The 15698-nt window shown below is 40.0% G+C and overlaps 1 protein-coding gene across 1 annotated transcript in view; it reads right to left on the bottom strand.

Annotated features, from left to right (window-relative positions):
- Window positions 1–7043: 7043 nt before the first annotated feature.
- The window catches only part of WNT2B (Wnt family member 2B), a 60043-nt gene continuing 51388 nt past the window's right edge, over window positions 7044–15698 (bottom strand). Inside the window, exon 5 of the mRNA XM_044286479.1 lies at window positions 7044–8330. Within this exon, the coding sequence (XP_044142414.1) occupies window positions 8101–8330 (230 nt within the window). The 3' untranslated portion in view covers window positions 7044–8100. The remainder of the gene's footprint in view (window positions 8331–15698) is intronic.

Consider the following 15698-nt stretch of genomic DNA (forward strand, 5'->3'; position numbering starts at 1 on the left):
AATCATCATTTTCCGCTAACTTGTGACAAAAAATAAAAAGTTCTATGAACTCACTATGCCCATCAGCGAATACCTTAGGGTGTCTACTTTCCGAAATGGGGTCATTTGTGGGGTTTTTCTACTGTCTGGGCATTGTAGAACCTCAGAAAACATGACGGGTGCTCAGAAAGTCAGAGCTGCTTCAAAAAGCGGAAATTCCCATTTTTGTACCATAGTTTGTAAACGCTATAACTTTTATCCAAACCATTTTTTTTTTTTGCCCAAACATTTTTTGTTAATCAAAGACATGTAGAACAATAAATTTAGCGAAAAATTTATATATGGATGTCGTTTTTTTTGCAAAATTTTACAACTGAAAGTGAAAAATGTCATTTTTTTGCAAAAAAATCGTTAAATTTTGATTAATAACAAAAAATGTCAGCAGCAATGAAATACCACCAAATGAAAGCTTTATTAGTGAGAAGAAAAGGAGGTAAAATTAATTTGGGTGGTAAGTTGCATGACCGAGCAATAAACGGTTAAAGTAGTGTAGTGCAGAAGTGTAAAAAGTGGCCTGGTCATTAAGGGGGTTTCAGCTAGGGGGGTTGAAGTGGTTATACAGGTGAAACTCGATAAATTAGAATATTGCGCAAAGTTCATTTATTTCAGTAATGCAACTTAAAAGGTGAAACTAACATATGAGATAGACTCATTACATGCAAAGCGAGATATTTCAAGCCTTTATTTGTTGTATTTGGATGATTATGGCTTACAGCTTATGAAACCCCAAAGTCACAATTTTGAGGTACCCTTTGCTCAGGGGGTATGGATTAATTAGCTGACTAGAGTATGACACTGAGCCTAGAATATTGAACCTTTTCACAAAATTCTAATTTTAAGCTGCATTAATGCAATTCCTTTTAATTTGCAATTTGAGTTTCACTTGTAAATAAGTTTACATATACCTACACAAAAAAAATAAAAATTTGGTGAACATATATACAATGCTGAAAAATGGGGTTCCATAGTCTTCAGTGGCCCCTTGTGTAGCCATGAACTTGTTGAGTACGCAACATGGAGTTGTTTGCGTCTTTATGCTACTCATCTAATGTTACAAATGAGTTATAGACCCTTTGTATAGTATAGGGGACTTGTGGTTTTTGTCCCCGTGTCTTTCATATTATATGCTTTTCAAAGCGATCTCTGTACAAATGACTTCATAGTTCTAACACTGGTTTTTCTCATTTCTGCTCTCAGCAAAGTGCCAGCTAAGCTTCAAAGTGGACCTCTCACATCTCATAATAAAAGCAAAAACAATGTTAAAAATGTACTAATGCTATGTTAGAAATGTGAGATTCTGGGCAAATACATTTTGTGCAAAATTATTTTGCCTGTCCGCAAACGACAAGTCGATCTCTAGGACAGGAACCTACACTAAATATTACCTCCATTACATTAAGGGAATGCAGGTTCCACATGCATGCTGAGCCCGCATTGTATTATACCTCTTTTGGTGCCACAATAGCCTCCATTAAAATCAGAGAATGCAGGTTCCACATGCATGCTGAGCCAATCTCATGACAAGTCCCTTTTAGGAAATACTTACATTTTCCATGAAATAATGATACATTATGATGTTCATCTGTTATTCCACCTAAATATTTATGACTCAGCTGGAAACTGACAACTGGATTAAATCATTCCCCTTGTCAAATGTGTATTTCTACACAGTCTGACACTGTCAGCATTGAATGGTAACACCCAGTTGTCAAGTCATTCATACATCTCTGGTATGAATAACAGAGGGAAAGCACAATGCAGGGTTATAACATGGTGAAAGGTGCTACGAAGATTAGTATTTGTTGGGGGGGGGGAAATATATACTAAAGCAGACATGTCAGGAGAGCTTAGTTCTCTGGGAAAAAAAAACTAGCCTTACCATTCTAAGAAAACCCTAGCTCCACGCATTTCATCCCACAGCCATATAAGGAAGCCTGCCCCTATTTGAATGATTGTCTGTGACCACAATACTTAGGTCTGTTAGCAGAAACCTTTATAGTCACTGAGACAGGAAGTGACATTATTTGATTGACAGACACAGATAGGAGGACATCACTTGGAGCAAGAAGAGGCAACAGAAAAATTACTGCAGTCATGTTATATGGCACAGTATATTTTGAATGAGGCACGGAAATTACTCTGAACAGTTGGGCTATTGGAAGTACATATATGCTGGTTGATCACTATAACCCTTTGTATGGGATTGAGAAATAAGGTCCTTAGCATCCAATCGTGGAACAGTTCAAGGTTCAAAGTTCAAGTCAGACTAGCACTGAGAAGATACCCCAAATCCTAAATAAAGAGACTACTTCAAAACTAGTAGTTTCTCTAGTTTTAAAAATGTTTTTTCTTTAAATGACAACAGGTTAAAATACTGGACAAAATTGTTACAGTCATATCAGACTTTAAATTATGCTTAGAAGACAAGTTCATATTCATTTTTAAACAACACAGTACTAATATTTTAACCTTAGGTAGAGTCCAGAAATCAATATTTCGTGGGATTACCCTGATTTGTAAGCACGGCTTTCACATGTCTTGACATATTCTCCACCCATCTATCACATCGCTATTGGATAACTTTATCCCACTCGTGGCACAGAAATTCAACAATCTCAGATTTGTTTGATGGCTTGTGACCATCCATCTTCCTCTTGATCACATTCAATTGGGTTCAGGTCTGGACATCTTGATCTGGTGGTCCCTTTTAATTAATTCATGTGTCCTTCACAAAAACAAATCTGCCCAATTCCAGCCTTACTGAAACACCCCCACATCATCACTGATCCTGCACCAAATTGTATAGTGGGTGCAAGACACTGTGACTTGTAGGGCCTCTGCAGGTTTCTGTCTAACCATTATACAACCCGGTGTTGGACAAAGCTGAAAATTGGATTCATCAAAGAAGATGACCTTACACCAGTCCACTACAGTCCAATCCTTATGGTCTTTTGAAAACTTCAGCCTGGCCCTTCTTTCTTTCTTATTGATGAAGGGCTTTTTCTATAGCTTTCCACAACTTCAGCCCAACCTCTAGAAGCCTGTTTCAAACCGTTCTTGATGTGCATTTCACCCCAGCTCCTGCTTGCCATTCTTTTTGTAGATCACTTGATGTCATCCTACGGTAGTTAAATGAGATTTGAAAAAGGTAGTGGTCATTACAGTCAAAAGAGAGTCGTTTCTGCCCTAGTCTGTAGCTTTGTTGTCCCCAATGTTTGAAGTTTGACCTGGTTTTAATGAACTGCTTCCATTTTAAGAATGGAAGCAACCTGACGCTCACTGTATACCTCTGCCAGTAAAGCTAGAACTTCTTATTTCTCACTTTTCAACTCTATTGACATGGTCTGTAGTTATTTTTGATTACACTTTACTTTTTGGATACTACTAGCACTGCTTTTGCCATACAGCTGGTTTTATAACAAGAAATTTATTAATTTTTTTACTATTGCTTGTTAAATAAGATTTGGTTTAGGTGATCACCTAATCAACACCTCATTAAGTAGAATGAAGTGTGCCTGTGATGGAATTAAAAAAAACACTGGAATGAAATAGCTGCTATACATGTGAAGAGTGGGCTCTTAATGTTTTTAAGATAGATAGATAGAAACCATGTATGTGTGTTACAGTTCTGTAGAGCTACTGAACTTTTTATTTGGGGATTTCTGATGACTTGCTGCATGACTATTGGATTTCATAGTTCTTAGCTAGCTTCTCATGTTTATGAATAGGAATGGCCTGGAAACCACATAGATGTGAATGAGCCGTGAGGCTCATACACACAGGTGGTTTTACTTCATTCATGGCGTCTACAATTTGGTTTGATCATTTTTGTTGACTGAGGAATTTGGAAATTATTTATGTCAAATGTTTATGTCACCCAATATGAGTTTTTACATACAAGAAATCTGACGCATGCAGATAATCTAATTTGATCCTCATCTCCTCTCAGTTACTCTTCAGAGTCAAATTTGTCCTAAGAGTGTATGAGATCTGGTTTACTACCCTAGGATTTATTTATTTTTTTTACATCCAGGAAGTCTTACATCACATTGCACCAGCAGTCAAGTAGTTAACAGCCTTTGGCTAGAGACCTATGTTTCCCTCATGTTTAGAATTAATAGACTTGTAGTCCACATCTAAAATATCCTCCGGCACCAAGGTCTCCCACAGGTTACACAAATATTAGTTCAAACAAGTCAATAAATCTGCTCACATGAGGCAAATAGATAGACCTGCAGTTTTCTATCTCTGGAAATTGAGGAAGAAGCATATTGTAGCCTTATGTAGGAAGCTAAGGATACGGTAAAATATGCCATCATCTCTAATTAAAGGGGAAGTTAAACGCTTTACATTTTTCTTAACAATTTACCCGCATTACCTCTATCTAACTTATGAAAACAGACAACCAGGTGTGAGATGGTAGACGTGAGGATGCTGACACTGATACAGATGTCTGTTCACAAGTGATCTTCCTAGTGTAGTGAACCTTATACATTACATAGAGGATTATATTATCTTGTAATCAAGTTCTTATTATCCATAATTTCTATGGACATAATACACACCATTAAGACACGTTCAGATTCACATGGACATGACATTTTCCACTGCATGCTGTATTACAGAGGTACCATGTGACAGCACATATAGTGGATAACAATGTGCTAGGAGGCTTATTCCCTTATACTATGCATACTACAGGAAACCCAGTGGGGAACCCTAAACAGAGTACGATTCTACACCTTTAACAGAAACGTAATTAATGCTACGACAATTTACAAATTCTATAGAATGCATATATTCACTCATTACTCTTTTTTAAAGAAAATGCAGATTTGTACCTATGACACTGTTTGACCTGTTACATGTGCACTTGGCAGCTGAAGGCATCTGTGTTGGTTCCATTTGTGTCCACATCAACGGGAATGTTACCATTACTCCGAAAGGCTCTGCTCTCTCCGCAAATACTGCAACCTCTTTGCACTTTGATTGACAGGACCAGGCAGTAAAATTGTCATAATGCCAGACCCTGTCAATCAAAGTAGAGAGGGCGCTGCAGTTGCAGAGAAAACAAAGGGGCTAGGTGCAAGGGTAATGCCTACCTTGCTCCTTAGGGCTCATTTCCATATATTAGAATATCATTTTTCTTAGGCACACATGAACATGGGACCAACACAGATGTGTTCAGCTGCCAAGTGCACATGCAACAGGTCTGCCAGTTTCATAGGTACAAATCTGCTGACAGAGGCCATTTAAAGGAACCATTGAGGCAAAACGTATACACAGTGTTATAGCTCATATAGGGACTAAGATGTGATGCATGACATGTACAGTATTTATAGTGTCCATAGATACGTTAGAAAATTTATAGGTACTCAGCAAACATGGGAAGAGCACCCAAATCCCATGCTAATTGTTGTTTGGTCTGATTCAAAGCTATGAGCCATTTGCTGCAAAGCTGTGGAGCTCACCACAAGTATGAGCATAGAAATGACCAGGTAGTCTTCTTTGCTGTAAATGTTTAACATGTTTTAGGACTACATACTGTACATTTCAAGATGTTTATAGATAAAGAAATACAATATCATAGACTGTAACCCTTTGTGCTAGTTTGTGTGCCAAGTATGGCTCACAATCTAATTTGTCTGTGCCAGGAAATGTACACTATGAGTCAAGTTCAGTAAAAACCGAGGACCATGCTGATGCGATTTGACCAGAAAGTGCGAAAAGAACTCTACAGATCCCAGGCATCTCATCTCTGATATCGATAGTTGGTCAGGCATATTTTGTCTAAAGCGCAAAGAAAGCTTTGTTGTTTCTTTTCTTTATTTTAAGACCCAGCAAGCTCGAATAAATATTGACTTTTGACCAGATTCTGAAGACAAATAGTTTGGAGATTATATAAGAAATAGTGAACAGCTTGCATCCTGTAAGGATTCAAGGTTAGGCTTTCAAAGTAGACGTTTAATTCACGCAACCATAAAAATGAGATTCATTGCTCAGATTTATTCTGTCACTCCTATGCAACTTTCTTATAATGTAAGATATTAAACTCTGACCAAATCAGAAACAAAGTTGATGCATACATCTTCAGGGCAATGTTCTGGCAGAACTTAAGATGTAATTTGAAGCTCTGGGTTGCCAATGCAAAATCTTTAACAAAGGCGTCCACCTACCATGTACTAAGGTTTGTGTGTAGCCTTTTGCTACAATATTACCAAAGTCCTGGTGTATTTAGGGTCTACAGTACATAATATATATTACAAAATATGGTCATATCACAACCATCTGAATATGCCTTACTCACTAAAACATCTAATTAAAACCTCTGTTTCAATTTAAAAAAAAATGTTTTCGCATATTAATTTATCATGCCCTTGTCAGAAATTAACATTGACAGTGGTCAAGTCTATAGTTGCACAATCCTTGATCTACAACCTCAAAGACATTGATATACAGAACAGAAATTTTAACCACATTCATTGGGATGTGAGTGCTCACTCTAAATCTCGATAATCAGTCTGAAGTTAGAGGGGTTGGCCCATCTTGCACTTTGGTGGCATATCACTATTGTTATGCCACCAATGTCTGATAGCTGCGGGTCCCACCTCTGAGACCCAAACCTATCTCTAAAATGGGCCTCCAAAAGTAAAGGAAAGCTCACCGCTTATGTGAGGTGTGCTCTCCATTTACTTCTATGGGAATTCAGAAAAGAGCTGAGCGAGCGTGATTGCTTATTTCCGGAACTCCCTTAGTAGTGTGTGGGGAGGGCACTGCTTCTCAATTCACCTCTTTGGAAGTTCCAGAAATAGTTGAGCTGGCGCTATTTTCTGCACTCCAATAGAGGTGAATATAGGGTTGCCGTGCTTGCATGGTGCAACCTAGTTCTCTTTAGGGGCCCCATTCTAGAAATAGGACCAGCACCTATTGAACATTGGTGGCATATCCTTTTAACTCACGGAAACTGGAGAGCCTCATGAAAAGTCATCACCCATTAAATTCTATGCATTTTGCCAGATATCATATTAAATAAAGACCATATGGCCACATTTGCACACACTTGCGAATAATGGTCACCACTGTATGGCCAGAGTGCCCATTGCTGTTAATGAACAAATAACGTCTAGTGCAACTGTATCACTAATATTTTATTCTGTTCTTTTTTATAATGTATATGAATAAATAAATGTTCTACAAGCTGTCCTTGGTGGGCAAAGAACACATGTAAAATGGTTGCAATATAAGTTTATATAGATTCTTTAAAAAAAAAATATTAAAGCAGTATACGTACACATCATACAAGCAAGTTTACAAAGTGAGGTTGTTAAAGTCACATCCATAGTCCTCTATAGCCAGAATTGGCCTCCATTTTTATACCTTTTTAACTTTAGTTTTACTTTTCTTGAAGTTGACACAGGAGATCTTTATTGTGTACATGTTCATCAAAGACAAGTTTTTGAAAAATCTCCATAGTCCTCCAAACAGCTTCATAAAGGATGTTAACTTTGCCGTAATCCAAGCAAGAGGATGTCACTAACCATAAAAATGTCAATGTGTGCATAATAAGTGCAGCTGCATCCATCCAGTGAATTGTATCCATCATCTTGAAAGTAGAGAACTATCGCTGATCCTGTCACTGCAGGGGTTCCCAGATACTTGATTATTTGAAGGCTTCTGCAGTATGTTAGATTTTGCTTTTATCATCAATATATGTATGTATATTTGTAGCACGTTGATCAAAAGCACTTGCATATAGGGACCAGACTCCATTAATGATAAAATCCACACAGCAGGAGAAAGCTGTAAAGCAACAGTTTGGTGAGTACCACTAGTTGCCCAGGAATCACAATTTGAGAACCATATATTTTATTGCAAACTTCTCATACTAAAGAATTGGTTCTTAGCTGGCCTTTGTCAGAAGGTCCACACTGCATCCTGGGTAGTATAGTCTTTAGTGCCTTGCGGAATTACTTAAATAAGAAGCCATGCAGCCATACTACACTTATACCCAGAATCCCACAGGGCCCGGGATGTCTTGTTTGACCAGCAATCTTGCTTGTTTCAAGTCTGGTCAAGCCATTCGGCCCTTTTTGGTGCTTTACACGTATGCACATCCACTGTTTCCTCACATTCTTTACAGCGTACGGCACAACACCAGTGGAATTTACACTCGCATTTAGTTGTCCTGGTAACTCGGGTGGTATCATAGCCCCTACCACAACACATAACTTCACAGCCATCTGTCCCACGGGAGACCTTGTCACATACTCTTCCAGCAGTGCCCAGAGAACCTAGAAAAGGAAAAACAAGTTCAAATATTGGTTACCTTAACAAATTACAGTAAAAAAAATGGGTTATAGGAAGAGGTATTTCAATTCGTGATGTATTAATTTATCAGGTTATGTGGCACAAGGGTCTTTAGGCCCCTCAGGCTCCTGGGCCCGGTAGCGACTGCTACCTCTGCACCCCCTATAGCTACCCCCCTGGCTGACATTATATTTGTACTCTATGTTCAGTGTATGTCAGGAAAGAATCCTGATATGTCTAAAGAACCCATAGACTGACATACTTTTGGTGGGTACATGTTAACATACTATATTAGCTGCAACTGTAAAATTGAAAAATGACTCCATGGAATAGAAGTCTATGGCAGAGGTAGGTAAAGACTTGCCTAGATTTTGGACATACCCTTCATGGAATATTTCAAGTAGCCTCACTGAATGTGATAGCCAGACAGTGTGAACCTAGTCTTAGACCTTTCTATGTAGTGTGCTGGTAGCAACTTTTATGTTAAACTTGCCATATAAATGAGATATGGCCAGCTACACGTGAGAAAACTTGTTTGGCCAACAACCTTCCCTCCTGATCATCCCATACATATGTATGTGTAGTGAATGGAAGAGGCAGTGAAAGCTAACATGCTTGATCCTTATCTCTGTTCACATCAACCATTAGGATAGAGTTTGCCAACCATGGTTGACTGAACTTGCCCATTTCTGGTGTGTATGACCAGCATAAGTTTGTGGAAAGGGCAGAACTTATCTTTTCAGTTACTTTTTGACGGATGATAAAGTGGTGAGCGGCACATTGTCTCCAATTCTGTTCTGAATTTGTATAATTTATGCACAGTAAGGAAGAACTTCATGCTAACATTGCTCCCAGTTAATGTTCATACTATGTAATTCACAATATGTACCTTTCATAACAATCATATCTATTCCAAGTCTGAAGTCACTCTAGCATTTACAGTTTAGCTGCATACTGGGCTTTGGGTCATCACAATGGATTACATTAGTTTCCAATCCATTTTTCACCCACCATGATCACTGGCATACCGCCAATATAGGCAGACCATGCCGTTGCTATGGGACCCGTGGCACAGGGGGACTGGAGTGAGTGCATTGAAGGCCCTGCCCCCTACGTCTACTCTACACAAGACAGTTTATTCATGTCATGGGGTATTAAGGCAGGCCATCCACTTGTGTTCTCCCGGCAGTGGGGTTTTTGTTTTTGAAGGGGGGCCCTGTAGGCTCATAGAGGACTCAGAAGGACTGTCCTTCTGAGTCCTCTATGAGCCTACAGGGCCGCCCCCCCCAAAAAAAAAAACCACTGCTTGCTGCTGCCCTCCTCCATCAAAAATGCCCATATCATATGGGTATTTTTGATGGGGGGAGGGCAACAGCAAGCAGTGCAGTGGGTTTTTAGTTTTTTTTTTGGGGGGGGGGGGCCCTGTAGGCTCATAGAAAACTCAGAAGGACAGTGTGCTTTCCTCCTACTCCTCCAAAGCACACTCATGAGTCTATGAGCCTACAGGCCCCCCCAGCACATCATTCACCTGGGTAGGGGATATGATTGGTGGCTATGTGCACACTCAGCATTAGCAGCAAGGAGTTAAGCCCCCCCAAAATGCCCGGGCACCTTACTTACCTCATTCCCCGGCACCCTCATTGCTCCTGATGCCTGCACAGCCGCCACTGCCTCCCTCCCATCACGCAGATGAAAACATCCAGCGACGTGGGGGCAGTCAATAGCAGGCCACGATGGGAACGAGCCTCCCTAGCATCGCGGGTGATGCAAGGGAGGCTCATTTCTGACGCGGCCTGCTATTGGCTGCACCCCCTCACCAGGCATAAGTATTATATGTATGCAGTGCCTGGGCATTTTGGGGTGCATAATAGGGGTTAGATAGCCCCTTTAATCCTTAGGATACCAGTTTTTTTCGTGTTTGCATTTTCTTTTTTCTTCCCTATCTTTCTTGAGCCATAACTTTTTAATTTCTCAGTTCACATAAATGTATGAGGGCTTATTTTTTTGCGGTAGAAGTTGTACTTTAATATGGCATACAATGTAGTGGGAAGCAGGCAAAAAAATTCTAAATGGGGTGGAGTTTGAAAAAAAAACTAAATTTCCCCACCGTTTTAGGGGTTTTGTTCCCACAGCATTCCCTTTGCGCCAAAACTGACCTATGCCCTTCATTCTCTGGGTCAGTAGGAATACAACAGGGGTGTGGCATGGGAGGAGCCAGGGAAGGTGGTGGGATGGGCCAGGGGTGGGTAGTGGGCGGAGTTAGGGGGGCCTAATTCAGATTCTTGCTATGGGGCCCAATGATTTCTATGTACGCCCCTGATCATGACACTGCACATCGATTCTCACTCTACTACTATTCGCTTTTAAACCATAGAAAAATGTAGGCTTTTTCCTTTCCCACGCTACATTCTCTGTTGTTATGCCTTCCCACAAGCTGTTACTGCTTATGTGGTACCATTGGCATTAACATATTATCAGATGGCCTGGAGATGCTCTACAGTCACAGGATACAAGGTACCTTAGAGCATTTTAAAGGTAATCTGTCACCAGCGACCTCCCTATCAAACTGGTTGCACAGACACAAAGCTGTGGTTCAGGTGATAAAAACACTGCGTTTTTAAAAAAAATGTATCCGAGGCTCTGTTCCTGAGTTATGATACATTTTTCTAATGTGCACATTAGAGGTCACCATTGCTCTTGTTGCACCTAAACTCCACTCCTTTCTGTGGCCAGCCCCTCCCTTTAATTAACAGTGGGCTGGCCACAGAAAGGAGCGGAGTTTGGGTGCAACGAGAGCAAAGGTGATGCCTTTGTTACACCAAACACGTGATTTGCATATTCAGATAAAGTTTAACTCGGGAACGGAGCCTTCGCACATTGTGGTTTCTGGAAGCTGGACAGGCAAGAATATTAAGACCCCTGAAAAGAGTTATGAAGTGACTGTAGGTAGGACAGTTCCCTCTGAGATTGCCCTATTTAGTCCTCTGTGCAGTCCTTCCTTGCAGAGGTAGAGTAGTGTCAGGATCATTCACAGCCACTACCCAGTGTACACATCTTCTCTGTTCTGGTGTGTGTTTTGGAGCACAGCCATCCATTCAAAAAGCCGTTTGGTGGGGTTGCCAGTAGCTGGACCCCCACTGATCTGATCATCAACATTATAGTCCTTTGATTTACTAATGTACAGCAAGCAGTTCCTCTAAAATCATAGGAATATACATGATTTTGGAAATCAGTAACCCTTTTTAGCCCTTTTAATGACAATAGCGAAATAGTGAATTTCAGCTTTTTAGGCCTCGGCTTCTACACCTTAATTTTGCTCTTTTCATAATAATATACTCTGTAGTACATACTAGTAAAATATACTATCATGCTGAATAACATCATGTGAGACAATGGCACAAGATCTGTGGCACGTGGTTAGGTCTTTGTCCTGTCTTTTTTGACCCGAGAGTGGGTACTGTCTCGGGGTGAGTGCTATATGTCTCCATGCAGTAGCAGCGTTCCGAAACCTGAGGTTGCATGTTTTCACATAATCCAGCATATGACAACACTGATTCATCACATTGTACAGTTTATTCTAGCAAAGCTTAGGGCCAATCCCTTTGCTAACATAGTCAACTCAACAGAAAATATGAGGCAAGGGCCTGACTACCAGGGTAGTATGCATAGCAGCACCTATGGGGCCCCAATATCTAAGGGGGGCATCTACACTCAGACATATGTGCAATTTGGTAAGTATTTGGACAATGAAAGAACGCTTTACTTTTTGCATGATTTCTGTGCTGTGACATTACTAATTCATTTCTGTACATTACCGTGTGTATTATCATACTATTGTGATATCACTGCCTTATTCCTGACACCATTGTGAACATTACGCTTGTGCTATAACTGTATATGTTAACCCACTATTGTAACATCACTGTGTGCATTTTGAAAACCAACATAATCATAAGATTCTTATATTTATGCTACTGATAAGTTTTGCTATAGGGCCCTATAGGTCCTTGTTACATTCCTGGTTTTAAGCCTGATTGATCAGCTTTATACCAGCAGGGAAGTCCATACATCTGACAACCTACTGTCTGGTACTGATTAATGAATCATAGCCTACAAAATGTTCGCCTCCTATAACATTGATATCCACCCTTGCTCAGATACCAAGAGATTCTTCTTAATTCTTGGAAGCCGCAACGTTACAGCCCTGTCAGTGACATATCTCCAAGTATGGATTTGACATCTCCAGGGCTTGCTCTCCATCTACCGCACGTCAAGGCTAAAGGACATGCATTCTTTGGTAATAAACTCCTTTTCATCTTTCTCTGTGTGGCCTTCTCCATCTCCCTCCAGCAACTGGAAGAGTGAAAGGATTAAACGCCCATTGAAACTACTCAGCAATGTTCCTTTAGGGCATGTGCTACTTCCAAGATGATTTGAAAAATGTTCTCTTTGGCAAGAATTCTCGAATGTGGAGCTTCACTATTGCATTTAAACCTTTCCCTGTCAACAAGTTTATCCAGTTTATCATTTTCTCTGACTAAGGAGACAGTCATCAGTTATCTAGAGTTGACTGATATAGATTGAGTGGAAGGCTTGTCCGAATTATACAAGGATACACCTCGTAAGAAACGACTCAGGCGATGTTTATACATTTGGTTTCATTTACTAACGTTCTACACCTGTTTTGCCACAAAAGGTCTCAGATTTTGCCTCTGGGGAAGGTCCTGGTGGACCGGAACATCCGGTTACTCATATTCTCATATTGTGGACTTTTTTTGATTATATGCATATACATGTCTAAATCAGGAATGTTGATACAGTAACCTTGTACAATAAAACAATACTGTAATTGCATCACAACACTGGAGTGCAGCAATTTCTCTACAATTGTTATAATTTTTTATTTTCATTTAAAGTATTCTTTATTGGTGCCACAAATCCTTTTAGACTACTTTCACACTAGTCTTTTTTTGCGGATCCATTATGGATCTGCAAAAACGCTTCCATTACAATAATACAACTGCATGCTTCCTTCATGAATGGATCCGATTGTATTATGTCTTCTATAGCCATGACGGATCAGTCTTGGACACCATTGAAAGTCAGTGGGGGACGGATCCGTTTTCTATTGTGTCAAAGAAAACTGATCCGTCCCCATTGACTTACATTGTGTGCCAGCAGGTGGACAGCAAAACACTGCACGCAGTGTTACGGTGTCCGCCTCCAGAGCGGAATGGTGACTGAATGGAGGCAAACTGATGTGTTCTGAGCGGATCCTTTTCCATTCAGAATGCATTAAGGCAAAACTGATCCGTTTTGGACCACATGAGAGCTCTGAACGGATCTCACAAACGGAAAGACAAAACGCGAGTGTGAAAGTAGCCTTAACTCTTACAAACTGCCCTTTGGGTATCCTAAAATTCGCTGAGGGGCATGATAGCTATCATAGTTAAACAAATTATTTCTCTCATTAGATTTGGAATAAAGATTAGTAACCAATACATTATCCTGTTTTATCAATTCAACATCAAAATAACGTATACAAACCAAATGTATTCCACAGCAAACGGTATAAAAAAATTACAACCATTCAAATATGGTACGAATCCCAGCAATTCTTCTTGACTGCCCATCCACAGGACAAAAACATTGTCCACAAATCGCAACCAACCCTTGAATAGCTGTTCAAATTCACATTTCCACACATACTGTGACTCAAATGCTGACATGATTATATTTTCATAACTTGGGGCCACAGAGGCCCACATGGAAGAGCCCTGTATCTGCAGGTAGTAATCTGACCCAAAAAGGAAATAATTCTTAGTAAAAACCAAATCAAGCAATGTTGTCAAAATCTTGATGAGTTCATTGGTCAAAGAAGAGTCTTTGTGTAACTCTTCCTTGTGTCCCGAATGTTCGTACACAAGAGATAGAGGGATTAGATGTCCTTCAGGTTCAATTAAAATAGCTTCAGAGAGAAACTTTTTGGATTTTTATGCTAGAAAGTAAAAGTTCTAATGGATTGAATGAATTGTGCAGTTTCCTGTAGTGTAGTTTAGAATATCAGGTCCAGGTTTTGGTGCCCCATGCTAGTGGAGTAGATGTAAGACAGTCATTTGGAATATTAGAAAAATTGATAGTATAGTAAACTATTATATATTAACTATTATAATATATGTTGTTACTGTGTATATATATATATATATACACAAACCGGATTCCAAAAAAGTTGGGACACTAAACAAATTGTGAATAAAAACTGAATGCAATGATGTGGAGATAGCAAATGTCAATATTTTATTTGTAATAGAACGTAGATGACAGATCAAACGTTTAATCCGAGTAAATGTTGATTAAAATTTTCACGGTGTCAACAAATCCCAAAAAAGTTGGGGCAAGTAGCAATAAGAGGCTGGAAAAAGTAAATTTGAGCATAACGAAGAGCTGGAAGACCAATTAACACTAATTAGGTCAATTGGCAACATGATTGGGTATAAAAAGAGCTTCTCAGAGTGGCAGTGTCTCTCAGAAGCCAAGATGGGTAGAGGATCACCAATTCCCACAATGTTGCGCAGAAAGATAGTGGAGCAATATCAGAAAGGTGTTACCCAGCGAAAAATTGCAAAGACTTTGCATCTATCATCATCAACTGTGCATAACATCATCCGAAGATTCAGAGAATCTGGAACAATCTCTGTGCGTAAGGGTCAAGGCCGTAAAACCATACTGGATGCCTGTGATCTCCGGGCCCTTAAACGACACTGCACCACAAACAGGAATGCTACTGTAAAGGAAATCACAGAATGGGCTCAGGAATACTTCCAGAAACCATTGTCAGTGAACACAATCCACCGTGCCATCCGCCGTTGCCAGCTGAAACTCTACAGTGCAAAGAAGAAGCCATTTCTAAGCAAGATCCACAAGCTCAGGCGTTTTCACTGGGCCAGGGATCATTTAAAATGGTGTGTGGCAAAATGGAAGACTGTTCTGTGGTCAGACGAGTCACGATTCGAAGTTCTTTTTGGAAATCTGGGACGCCATGTCATCCGGACCAAAGAGGACAAAGGACAACCCAAGTTGTTATCAACGCTCAGTTCAGAAGCCTGCATCTCTGATGGTATGGGGTTGCATGAGTGCGTGAAGCATGGGCAGTTTGCATGTCTGGAAAGGCACCATCAATGCAGACAAATATATTCAGGTTCTAGAACAACATATGCTCCCATCCAGACGTCATCTCTTTCAGGGAAGACCCTGCATTTTTCAACAAGATAATGCCAGACCACATTCTGCATCAATCACAACATCATGGCTGTGTAGGAGAAGGATCCGGGTACTGAAATGGCCAGTCTGCA

Source organism: Bufo gargarizans, chromosome 3, assembly GCF_014858855.1.
Source record: "Bufo gargarizans isolate SCDJY-AF-19 chromosome 3, ASM1485885v1, whole genome shotgun sequence".
Lineage (NCBI taxonomy): Eukaryota > Metazoa > Chordata > Amphibia > Anura > Bufonidae > Bufo > Bufo gargarizans.